Genomic DNA, 21,549 nt, shown 5'->3' on the forward strand with positions numbered 1-21,549 from the left:
GATTAAAAAATATTATCTCGGGGGAGCTTCAAGATGGCGGAAGAGTAAGGCGTGGAGATCACCTTCCTCCCCACAAATACATCAGAAATACATCTACATGTGGAACAACTCCTACAGAACACCTACTGAACGCTGGCAGAGACCTCAGACCTCCCAAAAGGCAAGAAACTCCCCACGTACCTGGGTAGGGCAAAAGAAAAAAGAAAAAGCAGAGACAAAAGAATAGGGACAGGACCTGCACCAGTGAGAGGGAGCTGTGAAGAAGGAAAGGTTTCCACACACTAGGAAGCCCTTTTGCTGGAGGAGACTGCGGGTGGCAGAGGGGGGAGCTTTGGAGTCACGGAGGAGAGCGCAGCAACAGGGGTGCGGAGGGCAAAAGAGAGAGATTCCCGCATGGAGGATGGGTGCCGACCTGCACTCACCAGCCCGAGAGGCTTGTCTGCTCACCCGCCAGGGTGGGCGGGGCCTGGGAGCTGAGGCTCGGGCTTCGGTGGGATCCTGAAGAGAGAGGGGACTGGGGTTGGCTGCGTGAACACAGCCTGAAGGGGGCTAGTGCGCCACAGCTAGCTGGGAGGGAGTCCGGGGAAAAGTCTGGACCTGCCGAAGAGGCAAGAGACTTTTTCTTGCTTCTTTGTTTCCTGGTGCACGAGGAGAGGGGATTAAGAGCGCCGCTTAAAGGAGCTCCAGAGAAGGACACAAGCCGCGGCTATCAGCGCAGACCCCAGAGACGGGCATGAGACACTAAGGCTGCTGCTGCCGCCACCAAGAAGCCTGTGTGCGAGCACAGGTCACTATCCACACCTCCCCTCCTGGGAACCTGTGCAGCCGCCACTGCCAAGGTCCCGTGATCCAGGGACAACTTCCCCGGGAGAACGCACGGCGCGCCTCGGGCTGCTGCAACGTCACGCCGGCCTCTGCCGCCACAGGCTCGCCCCGCACTCCATACCCCTCCCTCCCCCAGGCCTGAGTGAGCCAGAGCCCCCGAATTAGCTGCTTCTTTAACCCCGTCTTGTCTGAGCGAAGAACAGACACCCTCAGGTGACCTACACGCAGAGGTGGGGCCAAATCCAAAGCTGAACCCCAGGAGCTGAGCGAACAAAGAAGAGAAAGGGAAATCTCTCCCAGCAGCCTCAGGAGCAGCGGATTAAATCTCCACAATCAACTTGATGTACCCTGCATCTGTGGAATACCTGAATAGATAACGAATCATCCCAAATTGAGGAGGTGGACTTTGGGAACAATGATATACATATATTTTCCCCTTTTTCTCTTTCTGTGAGTGTGTATGTGTATGCTTCTGTGGGTGATTTTGTCTGTATAGCTTTGCTTTTACCATTTGTCCTGGGGTTCTGTCTGCCCGTTTTTTTTTTTTTTTAGTATAGTTTTTAGCACTTATTATTGGTGGATTTGTTTTTTGGTTTGGTTGCTCTCTTCTTTCTTTTTTTTTAATACTTAAAACAAATTTATTTTAATAATTAGTTTTTATTTTAATAACTTTATTTTATTTTATTTTATCTTCTTCTTTCTTTCTTTCTTTTCTCCCTTTTATTCTGAGCCATGTGGATGACAGGCTCTTGGTGTTCCAGCCAGACATCAGGGCTGTGTCTCTGAGGTGGGAGAGCCAAGTTCAGGACACTGGTCTACAAGAGACCTCCCAGCTCCATGTACTATCAAATGGCAAAAATCTCCCAGAGATCTCCATCTCAACACCAAGACCCAGCTCCACTCAACGACGAGCAAGTTACAGTGCTGGACACCCTATATCAAACAACTGGCAAGAAAGGAACACAACCTCATCCATTAGCAGAGAGGCTGCCTAAAATCATAATAAGGCCACAGACACCCCAAAACACACCACCAGAAGTGGACCTGCCCACCAGAAACACAAGATCCAGCCTCATCCACCAGAACACAGGAACTAGTCCCCTCCACCAGGAAGCCTACACAACCCATTGAACCAACCTGAGCCACTGGGGACAGACACCAAAAACAATAGGAACTACCAACATGCAGCCTGCGAAAAGGAGACCCCAAAAACAGTAAGTTAAACAAAATGAGAAGACAGAGAAACACACAGCAGATGAGGGAGCAAGGCAAAAACCCACCAGACCTAACAAATGAAGAGGAAATAGGCAGTCTACCTGAAAAAGAATTCAGAATAATGATAGTAAAGATGATCCAAAATCTAGGAAATAGAATGGAGAAAATACAAGAAACGTTTAACAAGGACCTAGAAGAACTAAAGAGCAAACAAACAGTGATGAACAACACAATAAATGAAATTAAAAATTCTCTAGAAGGGATCAATAGCAGAATAACTGAGGCAGAAGGATGGATAAGTGACCTGGAAGATAAAATAGTGGAAATAACTACTGCAGAGCAGAATAAAGAAAAAAGAATGAAAAGAATTGAGGACAGTGTCAGAGAACTCAGGGACAACATTAAACCCACCAACATTCGAATTATAGTGGTCTCAGAAGAAGAAGAGAAAAACAAAGGGACAGAGAAAATATTTGAAGAGATTATAGTTGAAAACTTCCCTAATATGGGAAAGGAAATAGTTAATCAAGTCCAGGAAGCACAGAGAGTCCCACACAGGATAAATACAAGGAGAAACACTCCAAGACACATATTAATCAAATTATCAAAAATTAAATACAAAGAAAAAATATTAAAAGCAGCAAGGGAAAAACAACAAATAACACACAAGGGAATCCCCATAAGGTTAACAGCTGATCTTTCAGCAGAAACTCCGCTACGCAGAAGGGAGTGGCAGGACATATTTAAAGTGATGAAGGAGAAAAACCTACAACCAAGATTACTCTACCCAGCAAGGATCTCATTCAGATTTGATGGAGATGAATGGATAAAAAAGATGTGGCACATATATACAATGGAATATTACTCAGCCATAAAAAGAAACGAAATTGAGTTATTTGTAGTGAGGTAGATGGACCTAGAGTCTGTCATACAGAGTGAAGTAAGTCAGAAAGAGAAAAACAACTACCGTATGCCAACACATATATATGGAATCTAAGAAAAAAAAAAAAAAGGTCATGAAGAACCTAGGGGCAAGATGGGAATAAAGACACAGACCTACTAGAGAATGGACTTGAGGATATGGGGAGGGGGTGGGGTGAGATGTGACAGGGTGAGAGAGTGTCATGGACATATATACACTACCAAACGTAAAATAGATAGCTAGTGGGAAGCAGCCACATAGCACAGGGAGATCAGCTCGGTGCTTTGTGACCACCTAGAGGGGTGGGATAGGGAGGGTGGGAGGGAGGGAGACGCAAGAGGGAAGAGATATGGGAACATATGTATATGTATAACTGATTCACTTTGTTATAAAGCAGAAACTAACACACCATTGTAAAGCAATTATACTCCAATAAAGATGTTAAAAAATAAATAAATAAATACATAAAAGTTCCATTTCTACCTCTCAGAAAAAAAAACAAAACTTTACAGACAAGCAAAAGCTAAGAGAATTCAGCACCACCAAACCAGCTTTACAACAAATGCTAAAGGAACTTCTCTAGGCAAGAAACACAAGAGAAGGAAAACACCTACAATAACAAACCCAAAACAATTAAGAAAATGGTAATAGGAATGTACATATTGATAATTACCTTATGTAAATGGCTTAAATGCTTCAACAAAAAGACATAGACTGGCTGAATGGATACAAAAACAAGACCCGTATATATGCTGTCTACAAGAGACCCACTTCAGACCTAGGGACACATACAGACTGAAATTTAGGGGATGGAAAAAGATATTCCATGCATATGGAAATCAAAAGAAAGCTGGAGTAGCAATTCTCATATCAGACAAAATAGACTTTAAAACAAAGATTGTTACAAGAGACAAAGAAGGACACTACATAATGATCAAGGGATCAATCCAAGAAGAAGATGTAACAATTGTAAATATTTATGCACCCAACATAGGAGCACCTCAATACATAAGGCAAATACTAACAGCCATAAAAGGGGAAATCGACAGTAACACAATCATAGTAGGGGACTTTAACACCCCACTTTCACCAATGGACAGATCATCCAAAATGAAAATGAATAAGGAAACACAAGCTTTAAATAATACATTAAACAAGATGGACTTAATTGATATTTATAGGACATTCCATCCAAAAACAACAGAATACACTTTCTTCTCAAGTGCTCATGAAACATTCTCCAGGATACATCATATCTTGGGTCACAAATCAAGCCTTGGTAAATTTAAGAAAACTGAAATCGTATCAAGTATCTTTTCCAACCACAATGCTATGAGACTAGATATCAATTATAGGAAAAAATCTGTAAAAGATACAAACACATAGAGGCTAAACAATACACTACTTAATAACCAAGAGACCACTGAAGAAATCAAAGAGGAAATCAAAAAATACCTAGAAACAAATGACAATGAAAACACAATGACCCAAAACCTATGAGATGCAGCAAAAGCAGTTCTAAGAGGGAAGTTTATAGCAATACAATCCTACCTCTAGAAACAAGAAACATCTCAAATAAACAACCTAACCTTACACCTAAAGTAATTAGAGAAAGAAGAACAAAAACCCCCAAAGTTAGCAGAAGGAAGGAAATCATAAAGATCAGATCAGAAATAAATGAAAAAGAAATGAAGGAAACGATAGCGAAGATCAATAAAACTAAAAGCTGGTTCTTTGAGAAGATAAACGAAATTGATAAACCATTAGCCAGACTCATCAAGAAAAAAAGGGAGAGGACTCAAATCAACAGAATTAGCAATGAAAAAGGAGAAGTAACAACGGACACTGCAGAAATACAAAGGATCATGAGAGATTACTACAAGCAACTAAATGCCAATAAAATGGACAACCTGGAAGAAACGGACAAATTCTTAGAAATGCACAAACTGCCGAGACTGAACCAAGAAGAAATAGAAAATATGAACAGACCAATCACAAGCACTGAAATAGAAACTGTGATTAAAAATCTTCCAACAAACAAAAGCCCAGGACCAGATGGCTTCACAGGCGAACTCTGTCAAACATTTAGAGAAGAGGTAACACTCATCCTTCTCAAGCTCTTCCAAAATATAGCAGAGGGAGGAACACTCCCAAACTCGTTCTACGAGGTTACCATCACCTTTATACCAAAACCAGACAAAAAGGTCACAAAGAAAGAAAACTACAGGCCAATATCACTGATGAACATAGATGCAAAAATCCTCAACAAAATACTAGCAAACAGAAACCAACAGCACATTAAAAGGATTATACAACATGATCAAGTGGGGTTTATCCCAGGAATGCAAGGATTCTTCAATATACGCAAATCAATCAACGTGATACACCATATTAACAAATTGAAGGAGAAAAACCATATGATTATCTCAATAGATGCAGAGAAAGAGTTCAACAAAATTCAACACCCATTTATGATAAAAGCCCTGCAGAAAGTAGGCATAGAGGGAACTTTCCTCAACATAATAAAGGCCATATATGACAAACCCACAGCCAACATCGTCCTCAATGGTGAAAAACTGAAACCATTTCCACTAAGATCAGGAACAAGACAAGGTTGCCCACTCTCACCACTATTATTCAACATAGTTTTGGAAGTGTTAGCCACAGCCATCAGAGAACAAAAAGAAATAAAAGGAATCCAAATCAGAAAAAAAGAAGTAAAGCTGTCTCTGTTTGCAGATGACATGATATTATACATAGCGAATCCTGAAGATGCTACCAGAAAACTACTAGAGCTAATCAATGAATTTGGTAAAGTAGCAGGATATAAAATTAATGCACAGAAATCTCTTGCATTCCTATACACTAATGATGAAAAATCTGAAAGTGAAATTAAGAAAACACTCCCATTTACCATTGCAACAAAAAGAATAAAATATCTAGGAATAAACCTATCTAAGGAGACAAAAGACCTGTATGCAGAAAATTATAAGACACTGATGAAAGAAATTAAAGATGATACAAATAGATGGAGAGATATATCATGTTCTTGGATTGGAAGAATCAACATTGTGAAAATGACTCTACTACCCAAAGCAATCTACAGATTCAATGCAATCCCTATCAAACTACCAATGGCATTTCTTACAGAAGTAGAACAAAAAATTTCACAATTTATATGGAAACACAAAAGACCCCGAATAGCCAAAGCAATTTGAGAAGTAAAAACGGAGCTGGAGGAATCAGGCTCCCTGACTTCAGCCTATACTACAAAGCTACAGTAATCAAGACAGTATGGTACTGGCACAAAAACAGAAATATAGATCAATGGAACAGGATAGCAAGACCAGAGATAAACCCACGCACATATGGTCACCTTATCTTTGATAAAGGAGGCAAGAATATACAGTGGAGAAAAGACAGCATCTTCAATAAGCGGTGCTGGGAAAACTGGACAGCTACATGTAAAAGAATGAAATTAGAACACTCACTAACACCATACACAAGAATAAACTCAAAATGGATTAAAGACCTAAATGTAAGGCCAGACACTGTCAAACTCTTAGAGGAAAACATAGGCAGAACACTCTATGACATAAATCACAGCAAGATCCTTTTTGACCCACTTCCTAGAGAAAAGGAAATAAAAACAAAAATAAACAAATGGGACCTAATGAAACTTAAAAGCTTCTGCACAGCACAGGAAACCATAAACAAGTTGAAAAGACAACCCTCAGATGGGAGAAAATATTTGCAAACGAATCAACAGACAAAGGATTAATCTCCAAAATTTACAAGCAGCTCATGCAGCTCAATATCAAAACAACAAACAACCTAATCCAAAAATGGGCAAAAGACCTAAATAGACATTTCTCCAAAGAAGATATACAGATTGCCAACAAACACATGAAAGAATGCTCAACATCATTAATCATTAGAGAAATGCAAATCAAAACTACAATGAGTTATCATCTCACACCAGTCAGAATGGCCATCAACAAAAAATCTACAAACAATAAATGCTGGAGACGGTGTGGAGAAAAGGGAAACCTCTTGCACTGTTGGTGGGAATGTAAATTGATACCGCCACTATGGAGAACAGTATGGAGGTTCCTTAAAAAGCTAAAAATAGAACTACCATATGACCCAGCAATCCCTCTACTGGGCCTATACCCTGAGAAAACTCTAATTCAAAAAGAGTCATGTACCAAAATGTTCATTGCAGTTCTAATTACAATAGCCAGGACATGGAAGCAACCTAAGTGTCCATTGACAGATGAATGGATAAAGAAGATGTGGCCCATATATACAATGGAATACTACTCAGCCCTAAAAAGAAATGAAATTGAGTTATTTGTAGTGAGGTGGATGGAACTAGAGACTGTTATACAGAGTGAAGTAAGTCAGAAAGAGAAAAACAAATATCGTATGCTGACACACATATATGGAATAAAAAAAAAAAAAGTTCTGAAGAACCTAGGGGCAAGACGGGAATAAAGACACAGACCTGCTAGAGAATGGACTTGAGGATACAGGGAGGGGGAAGGGTAAGCTGGAACAAAGTGAGAGAGTGGCATGGACATATATACACTACCAAACGTAAAATAGATAGCTAATGGGAAGCAGCCGCATAGCACAGGGAGATCAGCTTGGTGCTTTGTGACCACCTAGAGGGATGGGATAGGGAGGGTGGGAGGGAGGGAGATGCAAGAGGGAAGAGATATGGGAACATATGTATATGTATAACTGATTCACTTTGTTATAAAGCAGAGAGTAACACACCATTGTAAAGCAATTATACTCCAATAAAGATGTTAAAAAAAATCTGAGGACAATTAAAAAATGGGCAGAAAATCTGAATAGACATTTTTCCAAAGAAGACATACAGCTGGCCAACAGGCACATGAAAAGATCCTCAACATCACTAATCATCAGGGAAAAGAAAATCAAAACCACAATGAGATATCACCCTTATAACTGTCAGAATGGCAATTATCAAAAAGAGAACAAATAACAAATGCTGGTGAAGATGTGGAGAAAAGGGAACCCTCCCACACTTTTGGTGGGAATGTAAATTGGAACAGCCACTATGGAAAACAGTATGGAGGTTCTTCAAAAAACTGAAAATGGAACTACCATACGACCCAGCAATTCCACTCCTGGGTATTTATGCAAAGAAAATAAAAACACTAATTAGAAAAGATATATGAACCCCTATGTTCATTGCAGTATTATCTACAATAGCCAATATACGGAAGCAGCCTAAGTGCCCATCAATAGATAAATGGATAGAGAAGATGTGGTACACACACACACACACACACACACGAAAACCTGATCTCATCACTTTGTAAGGAGGCAGTGAAGCACGGGGTAAAGTACAGGGACTTTGGAGGCAGGCATACCTGAAATTCAGCCTTGACGTTGTCACTTACTATAATGTGGAGTTGGCTAGCTGATTCTCAAGTTTTTTCTACTATAAAATGAGGATTAATTAAAATAAGATATAATTAGTGCTGGTACAGATTGGACAATAAACATTAGTTGTGATTTCTGTTTTCTCTCCCTCTCCCTGTGGTTTCACTTCACTTGTGAAAGAAATACTGTAAAGACTTGGCCAGTGTCCCAGTTGGAAGCCAAACTGGCCCTGCAGAAACCTGGAAAGAGGAGAGGATCTCATTCACAGTTTATAATCCATCTTAATGGTTCCTGCTTCTCCCTGTCAGAAGGGTCTTTCCATTTAACACAGGTTTTTCCCCTGATATTAAAGTCCCACTTTCTCTTAATCTTGCTCCTCAAAACACTGCAAAAAATATGGACCTCAGCTCTGTATCACAACCTCTGAAAGAGAATCATCCTAGAGTCACTTCTAAGCTTCCTTTTCTCCAGGGAATAAGAAAGAAAAATGTTAAAATTCTAGAAAATGCCAACATGCACAAACATGAAGAGGAAGGTTGAAAAAGAAAGAAATGAAAAAAAGTACTCCTAGAGATAGGATTGTCTCCTTCTCTGCAGCAATGGGTGACAGGCCTTTGTCACTGTCATGAGCATGAAAGAATGCTCAAAATCATTAATCATTAGAGAAATGCAAATCAAAACTACAATGAGATATCATCTCACACCAGTCAGAATGGCCATCAACAAAAAATCTGCAAAAAATAAACGCTGGAGAGTGTGTGGAGAAAAGGGAACTGTTAACCAGAAGGGCCCTGTCAGACACACCCAAGCCATCTGTCCCTCAGCCAGAGCTGGGAGGGCCAGTGGGCAGTCTCTGAGAGCCTGATGGAAAGTTGGAGGGGAGATCTAGAGAACAGACTAGCTGGAGAGAGTTGGAAAAGCAGAGACAGTTAGATGTCTAGAGAGGGAGAAAGGAGCAAGGTGGAGGTTAATGGAGTCAAAATCTGTGACATCTCCTCCATGGCCACTGTGTGCAGAGTCCTGGTGTGATCTAAACACAGGTGGTCACTGAGGAACCCAGGGATGTTTATCTCTGATGGATGCCAACAGAGTCAGGGTCAGCTTTCACTGGAGAAGTGAACACATTTACTGACCTTCTGCATTGACTTCGGCACACCCTGCTGATGACATTGGCTGTGCTGATCTCAGGCCCAGAGGAGGGATCAATAGGCATAGAGTGAGGGTGCAGTGAGTTCTGCTGCAAACCAGCTGCTCATTTATAGGGTAGGGAGTATGGGCTCCTTGCGCACACACACACACACACACACACACACACACACACTCAGGCAGGCATGAGCTTCTACCTGGTTACTGTTGGGAGCCAAGCGTAATAAGGCCAACTATCTCATCTTGAAGTCTTACCATTTTAACTGGACCCCTGGTCTCACAAGGGTATGAGACTATGTCCATGGTAAGTGGCCTGGAAGGTCTAGAATGGTCTCAGGGTTTCCCAGGAAAGTTCTGTTCCGGTTATAAGACGAGCTGATATTTAAGGGGCCCTGGCAAGTGTCATTATCCTGTGTCCTTAGCTTCAAATCTTGGAGCCCTTTAACTCTTGACCACCTATTTCGCAATTTTATTTTGAATTAATTTTCTAGTTAGGGTTTCTTATGACTTAGATATCACTCCTTGTGCCCCCAATTCAATATTTTTTCATATCATTATACTATGTTCAACACAACAATAAATATTGGCTGAATACACAAATGAAGCAGTCACCTTATTAAATGCTGCTGACAGGGTGAAAGACAGTCAAAAGTGCTCCCTGGTGGAGCACACATATTTGATAACATGCTCCCCTCCTAACCTCCATCCTCTACCTTTTCATTATCACAATTCTATTCTTCAAATCTCAAATAACCTTCTTCTCCTTAATTCACCCACTGTTCTCCCCAGATCCTGCCTGATACTGAATTAGATTATGCATAACTCCAAGAACTTCTCTCACTCCTTCAATCCTCTGCAGCACCGGTCTCCAACATTTTTGGCACCAGGGACCGGTTTTGTGGAAGACAATTTTTCCATGGACTGGGGTGGGGGATGGTTTTGGGATGACTCAAGCGCATTACATTTATTGTGTACTTTATTTCTATTATTATTACATTGTAATATATAATGAAATAGTTATACAACTCACCATAATGTTGACAGGAGGCGGCGCTCAGGCAGTAATGCAAGTGATGCAGAGCTGCTGTAAATACAGATGAAGCTTCGCTCGCTCGCCCGCCGCTCGCCTCCTGCTGTGCGGCCTGGTTCCTAACAGGCCACGGACCAGTACCGGTCTGTGGCCCGGGTGTTGGGGACCCCTGCTCTGCAGCTCCTCTTACTACTTTTGGAGCACTTGGATTCCTATAAAGTTGAAGTTTATGCTGCTTGTGCCCTGACTCATTCTAATTGTGTAGGATGGTTTCACCCCCAGCTTCACCCTATAACATATATCTCAAGCACCATCTCCAAGTGTGGGTCTTGGAGAAATCTAATACAATTGGGGTATTTTTGTAACATAAATGAGTTTGGAGGAAAGTGCAATTTTTAAGCATAACGCACAAAAGTTAAGCTTCAGGAAACTGACCTCTGCAGTAAAGATTTTTGATGATCCTTCAGATATCCACTCAGAAACGTCTGAAAAAAAGTGAACTTGTCAAGCTCTTTTAAAGCACCTATTTCTACATCATTCATTGGCATGTTAAGAAGGAAGCTCATTGGTCTCCTCACTTCCTTATCACAACTGGTCCATAGTATTTATTGACACAATTCCAATCCAAACATGATGTGCAATTCAAATGTGGGTGAAAAAATAATTATACCAAAAATGAGCAGTCCAAAAATGGTATAACTTCAAGAGTCATTAGGACAAAGAGTATATCTATCGATGTTATGTGTTAAGTCTCTATATATTTCCATTTATTTAGATTTTCCCTAGTGACAGTCCATAAATTTACATGCATCTTTCCATGAAGGATTGCTCTATTTCATTATGGTTATTCCCAAGTACTTTTACATTTTGGATATTATTTAAAATGGTCTTAAAATTTATTTTTCTATTTTGTTTGCTGGAATATAGAAATGCAATTTGATCTTTGCATATTGATTTTGTATCTAGTAAACTTGTTAAATTCTATTAATTTAAATAAATTATCTCTGCCTTCTTTTAATTTTTCTATGAAGATAATCATGCCATCCCTAAATACAGTTTTCCTTTTTCATTGCTAGTTCTTATACCATTTATCTACTTCCCTTGCTTTATTGTACTGTCTAGGATTGTCAATACAATCTTGAATGAAAGTAGGGATAATGGTTACCCTAGGTTTGTTTATAATCTAAAAGTAATTTTAATGTTTCACTATTAAGGATGATGCTTGCAGAGATTTGGTATATGATCACTTTAATAGCTTAAGGAAGTACATATCTATTCCTGGTTGGCTGAGATTTTTTTTTTTTTAATATTATAAACAGGGGTGAATTTTCAGTAAAATCGATGCCTTTCCTACATCTACTAAGATTACCATGTGGTTTTTCTTCATTTGTCTGTTAATGTAGTGATTTATATTAATTCATTTTCTTATGTTAAATAAACTTTGAATGTACTGGGACAGACTCAATTTTGTTCATGATATAAGGTATTATCTTTTTAACACATTGTAGGAGACAATTCTGTTTAGGAATTTTGCAACTCTGTTCATGAGTGAGATTAGATTATTTTATCTTTGTCAAGTTTTGGTTTCAAAGTTATTTAAAAAGTTGAGGTCTTCCCTCTTTTTTTGTTGTTATATTCACTAGTTTATTTTTTAGATTCCACGTGTAAGTGATATCACAGAGTATATATTTTTCTCTGTCTAACTTATTTCGTTTAGCATAATACCCTTCAAGTCCATCCATGTTGTTTGCAAATAGCAAAATTTCATTTTTTTAATGCCTGAGTAGTATTCCACTGTTTTTAAATATACCATATCTTCTTTATTCATTCATCTGTTGATGGACACTTAGGTTGCTTTCATATCTTGGTTATTGTAAATAATGCTGCTATAAACATTGAGATGCATCTATCTTTTTGAATTAGTGTTTTCTTTTTCTTTCGGACATATATCCCAGAGTGGAATTGCTGAGTCATTTGGTAGCTCTATTTTCATTTTTTTTTTTTGAGGTCTTTCCATCTTTTCTAGTATACAGGTATACCTCCATAATATTGCGTGTTCCATTCCAGACTACCACAATAAAGCGAATATTGCAATAAAGCAAGTCACACAGATGTTTTGTTTCCCAGTGCATATAAAAGTTATGTTTACACTATTCTGTAGTCTATTAAGTGTGCAATAACATTATGTCTAAAATACAATGTACATATTCAATTAAATAAACTTTATTGCTAAAAAACGCTAACCATCATCGAGTCTTCAGAGAGTCATGGTAGTAACATCAAAGATCACTGATCACAGATCACCATAACAAATATAATACTAACTAAATATTGCAAGGATTACCATAATGTGACACAGAGACACAAAGTAAGCAAATGTTATTGGAAAAAATGTGCAGATAGACTTGCTCAATGCAGAGTTACCACAAACTTTCAATTTATAAAAATCGCAATATCAATTGGGAGATTGGGATTGATATATATACACTACTATACATAAAATAGATAGCTAATGAGAACCTACTGTATAGCACAGGAAACTCTACTCAGTGCTCTGTGGTGACCTAGATGGGAAGGGAATCTAAAAAAGAGTGGATACCAGGCACCCTAGAGCCCGTGATCTGCAAGAGAAAGCCACTGCAATGAGAAGCCTGTGCACTGCAACGAAGAGTAGCCCCTGCTCACCACAACTAGAGAAAGCCCGCACGCAGCAATGAAGACCCAACCTAGCCAAAAATAAATAAAATTAATTAATTAAAAAAAATTTTTTGTGCTACACTGGTATGATTAGATAAATATTTAAAGTGGATCTTATAAAATGTGATGGCTATATTTTCTTTCTTATAAGCTTGTTTTATTCCTACATTAAAAACAGCCTTCTTTAAAAAGAAAAAAAGAGTGGATATATGTGTATGTATAACTGTTTCACTTTGCTGTACAGCTGAAACTAACACAACATTGTAAAGCAACTATACGCCAATAAAAATTAATTAAAAATCGCAGTATCTGTGAAGCACAATAAAACAAGGAATACCTCCATCTAAAATTAGAATTTTTTGTTGTTGTTGGCAGTATTTGCCTTAAAAGCATATGTCTGGCTCTTTATAGAGAAAAAATTTTAACTACTGATTTAAATTCGTGCATATAGGTGTGTTCAAGTTTTCTATTTTTTCCTCTGTCAGTTTTGGAAAATAATATTTTTCTAGTGATTTTCCATTCATCTAAGTTAGCAGATTTAATGTCATAAATTTTTCCATAGTATTCTCTTAGAATTTTAAAGACTTGTATTAGTTTTCTATTGCTGTGTAACAAACTACCACAAGTTCAGTGGCTTAAAGTAAAACAAACTTATTATCCTTACAATTTCCTTGGGTCAGGAGCCTGGGTAGGATTAGCTGGGTCTTCTGCTCAGGACCTCACCAGGCTGAAATCAAGGTGTCAACCAGGCTATGATTCTCATCTGTGGTTCAGGGTCCTCTTCCATGCTCACTGGTTATTAGAAAAATCCATTTCTTTGAAGTTGTACTACTGAGGTACCTGTCTACTTACTAGCCATCAGCCAGGTACTGCTCTCAGCTCCTAGAGGCTGCCCACGGTTCCTTGACACATGGCCCCATAGGTGGTTCACAGCATGAATGTTTGCTCTCTGCCCCACCATCTGGAGCATTTGTTTTGACTTCCAACTATCTCTAGTCTGCTATGATGTAGTTTTATATGAGATAAACTTTATACCTTGACTTTCATTGTTGAGAAGAGAGCTTTCAGTCTAATTGTGATTCCTTTGAAAAGAACCTCTCTTTTTATTTAGGTGGCTATTGTTCTTTTTTCTTTGTCTTTCATTTTCAGAAGTTTTAATGGTGTGACCAGGTGTGTTTTTCTTTTTATAAATAATATATTTTGGGGGTACTTAGGACCTCTGTAATCTGTGGACTGATGTTGTTGTTTTTTTTTTTTTTTTTGACTTTGGAAAATTCTTGGCTATTTTCTCTTCAAATTATTGTTATTGCTGTAACCATTCTTTCTTTCATCTTCTTTATGACATATCTCCCACTTTACCAGTTCTGTAAACACACATTGAATGTTCCTGTATCTTGGCTCAGAAAGTCTTCACAGAATTTTTAGTGCTTTAATGCCTTCAAGAAGATCGTTTTAAATAAGTGTCCAGCTTTTGATTGTTCTTAGTGAGATAGTTGTTCCAAATTACCTAGTCCATCTGTATTAGAAGCAGAGGACAATTTTATAATTCAGTCTGCAACATCTGTAATCATGTGCTCCTTTCATTCTTTGTATAGTTTAAGTTTGTTTATTTTTGGTCAGTCACAAATTATCAATCCCTTCTAACTCTATTAATTTAATCAAGCTTTGGATTGGTTGAACAAATCATATGCATTTTCTCCTGCTTTCCTGTGTAATCTATTAATCTGTGATTAAATTGGTAGTTTATTACATTTTAACTTTTTTTCTAATAAAAAAAAGTGCTGCTCTAGCTACATCCTACAAAATTGTATGTAGATCCATCACTATTTTGGGGTTTGTGAAATTTTCTATTTTTTATCATAATTGGCTCTTTTGTTAAAAACCAGACACAAGGTATCAGGTTAAAGGAACTGAGGTAAATAGGCCCTTAGTGGGGGGGTTTATGTTGATCTTGTTAGGTGTTAGGTGGTGTTTAATGTTTGCTGTAGCTGTGGTGTCAGCGGCTAATATTTCCTCTGCTGTCCTTGTTTTTGTCTCCTCTGTTGTCTTTTCATTTCCTTAGAGACGCCTTCCTAAATAGGGACTGAGGGTCACAGGTCTTTCAGCTGTAATCCTTGAAATCCTCCAGCCCTACTGAGGTGGTGGTAAGGTGTGGGGGGATTCTATGGTCCTATGATTAGGTCTCAGTCTTCTAGTGAGCCTGTGTCCTTGGGCTGTGACTTTCACAAGTGCTTCTCAGATTTTCTTTTTCTTGGATCCTTCCCCAGGTTGGTTAGGTTCTCATATGATAGATTTCCATGAAGATAGTCTGTTAAGGAGAACAGAGCTCTCTGGGCTTATTTCAGAATGGTTATTTTCTTTTCCCACTGCTGAAGTATAAGAGGATTTTTTTTCTGATCTTTATCATGAGAATCTGGTGGGGATGCTGGAGATAAAACTCACGGAACTATGAAGACTTCCGTAAGGGTGAGCCTCCAGGAGTTTTTTTCTATGAAGCTAGTCCATGCTCAGTCTTCAGTAACTAGTCAATTTTCCTTTAAGTGTTCTGACCAGGCTCTAGCTGCAGCTTCTGTTCCTAAGGAAGCTGTGATTCTCTGTGTTCACCCGTCTTCCAGTTTTTGGGGTGGTGGTTTGCCCTGTGACTTCAATTTTCTGATGGATCTAAGAAGTGTTGTTGATTTTCAGTTTGTTCATTTTTTTTTTTCTTTTTCACTGATGAGGGTGGAAATGACAAGTTCCAAGCCCTATACTCTTTCCATGTTAGACTAGACTTATAATTCATTCTTTGCTTTGCAGGTAAAATAGAATTATGTTTCTTAATTTCCAAATATATGTGTTTCTTTCCAGTTATCTTTTTGATACTGATTTCTAAGTGAACCGCATTATGACTGTAATAGAGCGCTGCAGTGCACAGCACTTAGCACTCGGCCATTGCTGTGCACCGTTACCCCTCACCCCATTACCAGGCAATGGTTACCGGGTGGGACGGTTAGAGCAGCGTTGGTCTAACCATTGGTCGGCGCTGCAGTGGGCCCCTCCCCCAAGCGAGCGACTGTCAAGGAGCAACCATTAGAGGGGCACTGAGCCAACGGCTGGTGGGGTGGTTGTCGTCAGGTGGAGAGTGAGGTAAGAGGCAGATCCCCGTCTTCTCCCCGGGGCCCTTCAGCTCACCCAGCCTTGGGCTGGCGGGTGAGCTGGGGGGCCCAGGGAACAGGCTGGGGGTGTGTCCTGCAGGGTCCCAGAGCCCTTGCCAGGACCACCCACTGGCCGGGCTCAGGCCCTGAGAAGGCAGTGAACCTTTCCCCCATTCCTGCCTCTGCAACCTAATGGCCACATCGTTCAGGTGGCCTGAGGAGTCACACTGGGCTAGCTGGGTCCTGGGTTCCTGGCTCCCTCAGCGATGTATGACCTGGCCCTGAGGGAGCCACCAACTGAGATCTGCCTCTTCAGCCAGGCCTGGGCACTGGCAGGAGGACCCAGATTGGGTGCTGGACGAATGCTCTGGGGCAGGGTAACGCCCCCGACCCCGCAAGGACCCCCTTCTCTTAGCCAGGCCTGGACCTCAAAGGGTGAAAGTTGTGCCTTGGGACCTTCTCCTTTCTTGTCAGAACAGAGAGTAACATTTGTTTGGTGGAGATTTACAGGAACATCATTACCTGACTTTGACTGACCTCAAGAACAAAGGATCTGACACCAAGACATTTGCAACAACTAACAACGCCCCTCCCTCACCTTTCCTATAAAAGGGCTTTGCTGAAAGCTTTCAGGTAGTTTGGGGGTTTTAAGGCATGAGCCACCCATCTCCTTCATGGCCCTGCAATAAACCTTTCTCTGTTCCAAACTCTGGCGTTTTGGTATTGTTTGGCCTCACTGTGCATCAGGCACACAGACTTGCATTTCGGTAACATGATCAGAGATCTTGGTCTGTGTGATTCCATATCTTTGAAATGTTTTAAGATTTGCTTTATGGACCAACATATGGTCTATTTTGAGAAATTTTCCATTTGTTTTTGTACTAGATGCCTGGTACCTATTACTGAGCCAGTTGGTGTGGTGGAAGGAAATAGTTGGCATACTTACGTAGGGCCAATGAGGGGATGTGGACAAGATTAAGGGGAGTCAAAGAAGGGTGGTAAAACATCCTGGGCTCTCAAGAGGGGGAGAAGGTATTACCTTCCGGGGACAGGGAAGGGAGCTGTAAAACAAGGCCACTTGACAGGGGCTCTGGAACATCAGGGAAGGAGACAGGAAAGTAAACACACTCACTCACTCTCTTCCTGCCTTCCTCTATCCTACTAAGACACTCTTATTAGTTGAACCCAACCAGAGCCTAGAAGGTAATGAAGCCCATTGAGGCAGTCAACAAAGGTTTTTATACCAGGACCCAGATCAGGGGGAGAAGGTGTATATTTATTTCTAGAGGGGCAAAAAAAAAAAAAAAAATCCAGCACACATGAAAGGTAGAGCAGACCCTTCAGGATGGGTGGAACATACGGGTGGGGAAATATAAGCATTGGTAAAAGAAGGAGATTGGTAAAGGGGATGAGAAAAGTGTCAAAATTCTAGGGAGTATTTCCATAAGAGGTTACATGGCTTCCACAGGTTGCACTAAATGGCATTTGTAAGAGTCCCACTGCAAACAAGCAGAGGTGATGAAGGGTAAGACTGAGGTAGGCAAGAATGTGAGATTGGTGGGAACAAGGAAAGGATGGATGTTGGGTGGATGAAGTTTGGTTGGAAGTAACAGAGGAAAAGGGCAGAATTTAAGTAGGAGTCCACACTGGTGATAGACAGAAGGGCATGATTGAATAGGAAATTCCTATAACTTGAAAAAACTTGGGGGGATGGATAGGGGTAAGCTCAAATAGAGACAAACACAGAGGTTTTAGGGAAGGTTTTATTACAAGTACTTACATAGCCTGTTGCCATGGCAGGGCCAGCAGAAATCCTGCCCACAGTCCAGCAGTAAATGACTTTGCAGATAGAATTCTGTGTTCTAAATTCTCCTTGGTTTCCTCCTCTCTCTTCACTCCCCAGATCAATAACTCTCATCTTTATGATTCTGCCCTTTTAATACCTCATCTCTAGATCGGGAATACTCAACCTTGGCATTATTGACATCTTGGGCCACACAATTCTTTATTTTAGGGGCTGTCCTGTGTATTGTAGAATGTTCAGCAGCATCTTTGGCCTCTACCTACTAGATGCCAGCAGCATACTCTTTCTCCAGTAGTGACAAGCAAAAAATGTCTTCAGATATTGCTAAATACCCCTGGGGGGAAAATCATCCCCACTTAGAACCCCTGCTCTAGACTTTGGGTAATGGAATAGTGGTGCGGAAGAAAGAAGGTAGAGGTGGGAGTAGAGTCTCAGGAAATATAGTATATTATAGGTAAAGCAAGAGATAGGAAGGAATCTTCATGAAAAAAAAAAGATACATTTAAACTGCACAAACTGCATCCAGGCTGGTGACAAAATTTACAAGTGGAAGCAAATAAATGTGCAAATAGGTCAAAGTGCACTTTTTATATTCTTGTACAATGCAGATGTCACTCAAACTTTCCCTGACCCTAGGAGATTTTGACCTATAGCTCCCACCCCCAGTTTACAACCTGGGGAAGTGGGTGCTCTCCTCAGACTTTGTTCTTGCTTCTGCCCTTCCTCCTCCCCATCAATAATCCACATGTATTTGGCATACAGCTCCTCCTCTTGCTACCTCTGAGAAGTAATCCTATTAATCAGTTCTTATATGGGGGTACAAATTTCATGGGGAATTTTGAGGCCACCATACAGGGATGGTGTCACACACCTTATGGCATATTTCTCGCACTCATTGCCTTTTTCCTATCTTCCACACATCCCTTTGTTTCCCTCATGGCTCTCAGTCTGCTCCTTTCCCAATCCTAAGTCTCCTACCAATTGACTTTGCCCTGGAAAGAACTGCTCTGGGAAGAATGGACTGGTCATCCTCTTCACTGACTTTCTCTAGAGGACCATACTACCTTTCCCCAAATTTTGGAATATACTTCTCCATTTCATTACACTTGCCCCTCCAATCATGAAAATGTATAACTAAGAGAAGTTTGAAAGGATCAATCTATGGTGGAAGTGAAATCAGATAGATGAGCATTATTAGACATCAACAGGATCTTCCAGGTCTGATACTAGTAGAAAGGAAGCCATGAGTATGCTTTCCTGGAGACTGTCAGCTAGTGAATCTCCTACCTGTGTGGGCTGAGGGAGGGGAAGTCAGGGGAAGTAGCTGGCCTGCCAGGAGTCTTCCCACTAGACAGACTCTGCCTGGGAAAGGCTGCTCCTCCCAAGGGCCCTCACCACGGCCCCTTTCATTTCTTTATTTTGAAAACTGTAGATGATGGGGTTGCACATGGGGGCGATGATGGTGTAGAGGAGAGAGAAAGGCTTGTCTTTGTCAGGACCGTGTGTGCTGCGGGGGTTCATGTAAGAGAACATGGCTGAGGTGTAGAGAAAAATGACCACAGTCAGATGGGAGGCACAAGTAGAGAAGGTCTTCCCCAGACCAGAGCAGGAGGCTCTGCCCAGGATGGAGGCCAGGATGCGGGCATAAGAGATGACAATGAGCACCATGGGGCTGAGCAGCACCACGATGGCATCGGCAAAGATGACTCTCAGACTAAACTGGGGGTCTCCACAAGAGAGGGTGATCACTATGGGGGCCTCACAGAAGAAGTTTTCTATGTGGTTGTCTCTGCAGAAGGGATTCCGGAATGACATATACTCAAGAAAGATGCCGTTGATCAGCCCAAAGAACCAGGCAGTACTTACCAGCCTCACACAGACCTGCTGGCTCATGATCTGGGCATAGCTAAGTGGGTGGCAGATAGCAACATAACGGTCATAGGCCATGAAAGCCAAGAGGATGCACTGAGCCACACCCACACAGAAGACCAAGTACATCTGGGTCACGCAAGAGACAAAGGAGACAATATGGTTCTTCACCATCAGGTGGATCAGCATCTGTGGGATGGTGGTGGTGATGAAGCAGACATCCAGGAAGGACAGGTGGCCAAGGAAGAAGTACATAGGGCTGTTGAGCCTGGGGTCTGTCCAGGTGATGAAGATGATGAGGCCATTCATGGCCATGGCAAGGCTGTAGAGGGCTAGGAAGAGGGCAAAGAGCAATGCCCGAGTGGAAGGGGAGCTCTGCTCAAAGCCCACGAGGATAAACTCTGTCACTATGCTCTCATTCCTTGTGTCTACCATCTGGGGCCTGCTTGAGAAAAGAGGACATATAAAGCACAGATAAGATAGTTGTGTATAGGTTTTACCCACTTGTATAAAAATAGATTAAGGGAAAATGCATGAAAAAGATGGGAATTTCAGTAAACTCTATGCGAGTCAGCAGTGTCATGGGCACTGAAAATCTAATACTATTGTAGGCAGCAATAATGGAACCATATATGAAACAAGGGAGACTCTATTGTTCTTTGTGTGAATCAGGCTGTACCTGAAATACTGTATCCTGTTCTGACCTCTATTTTAAATGATTATCCACCAAAGGGATTATGTTCAGAGACAAAAAAGATGGTGAATGATCTAGGAACCACATGACAAACTTTTAAAGGAAACTTTAAAGGGAAGACTTAGGGAAACTCTGAGAGGTCCCTTTAAATGTAGATAGGTGTTTCATGTAGAAGAGAGAATTTACTTTTTCTGTGTAACCTCAATGAGTAGGACTCAAGCCAAAGAGTAGAAATATTAGAGAAGAAAACGACTGTTATTTCTAATTACAATTTTTTTTGTTCTTTTAACTATAAAACTAATGCTTGCTCATTGTAGAACATCTGGAAAATACCAAAAAGCAAAAGCAAAATAAATAAATAAAAAGAATCAACCAGAGGGAAACCACATCTATATTTTAGTTCATGTCTTTTCAGTAGTTTCTTTTTTTCTATGTTTATATATCAAAATCTTTTAAGACCAACACAAAGCCTGAGTAGGACCTTCCATAGTAACTTAAGTGAGGGGGAGAAGTATATTTTCAAGAAGAAATGCAGTATTTACAGTTGATTCCAGGTTGGGGGATGCAATACAAGTTGAATAGGGAGAAACTAAAAAAGGATAAGAATTCATTCTTCATTTGAATGGGGGAACTGGGAACAATTGCACTCCGCTCCACTTTACAGTCAAAAATGTTTTATTCATTTAATAAATGAAAGCCTACTGTATTCAGACATTGAGCTAGGTGCCAAGGATATTCAATCATGCATGAGAACTTCCTCACTGACCTCATGGAGATTATACTATATCTTAAGAC

General features: G+C 40.5%; 1 protein-coding gene across 1 annotated transcript; it reads right to left on the minus strand.

Moving 5' to 3' along the window:
• Positions 1-19,538: 19,538 nt before the first annotated feature.
• On the minus strand, positions 19,539-20,495 carry LOC132373722 (olfactory receptor 10AD1-like). Its single transcript, XM_059937349.1, has one exon. The coding sequence runs from the start codon at positions 20,493-20,495 to the stop codon at positions 19,539-19,541; it is 957 nt and encodes a 318-aa protein (XP_059793332.1).
• Positions 20,496-21,549: the final 1,054 nt, after the last annotated feature.

Source organism: Balaenoptera ricei, chromosome 10 (assembly GCF_028023285.1).
Source record: "Balaenoptera ricei isolate mBalRic1 chromosome 10, mBalRic1.hap2, whole genome shotgun sequence".
Taxonomy (NCBI): domain Eukaryota; kingdom Metazoa; phylum Chordata; class Mammalia; order Artiodactyla; family Balaenopteridae; genus Balaenoptera; species Balaenoptera ricei.

Excerpts from the sequence above, each read along its gene's own strand:
- LOC132373722 (XM_059937349.1), bottom strand. The coding sequence starts at position 20,495 with ATGGTAGACACAAGGAATGAGAGCATAGTGACAGAGTTTATCCTCGTG.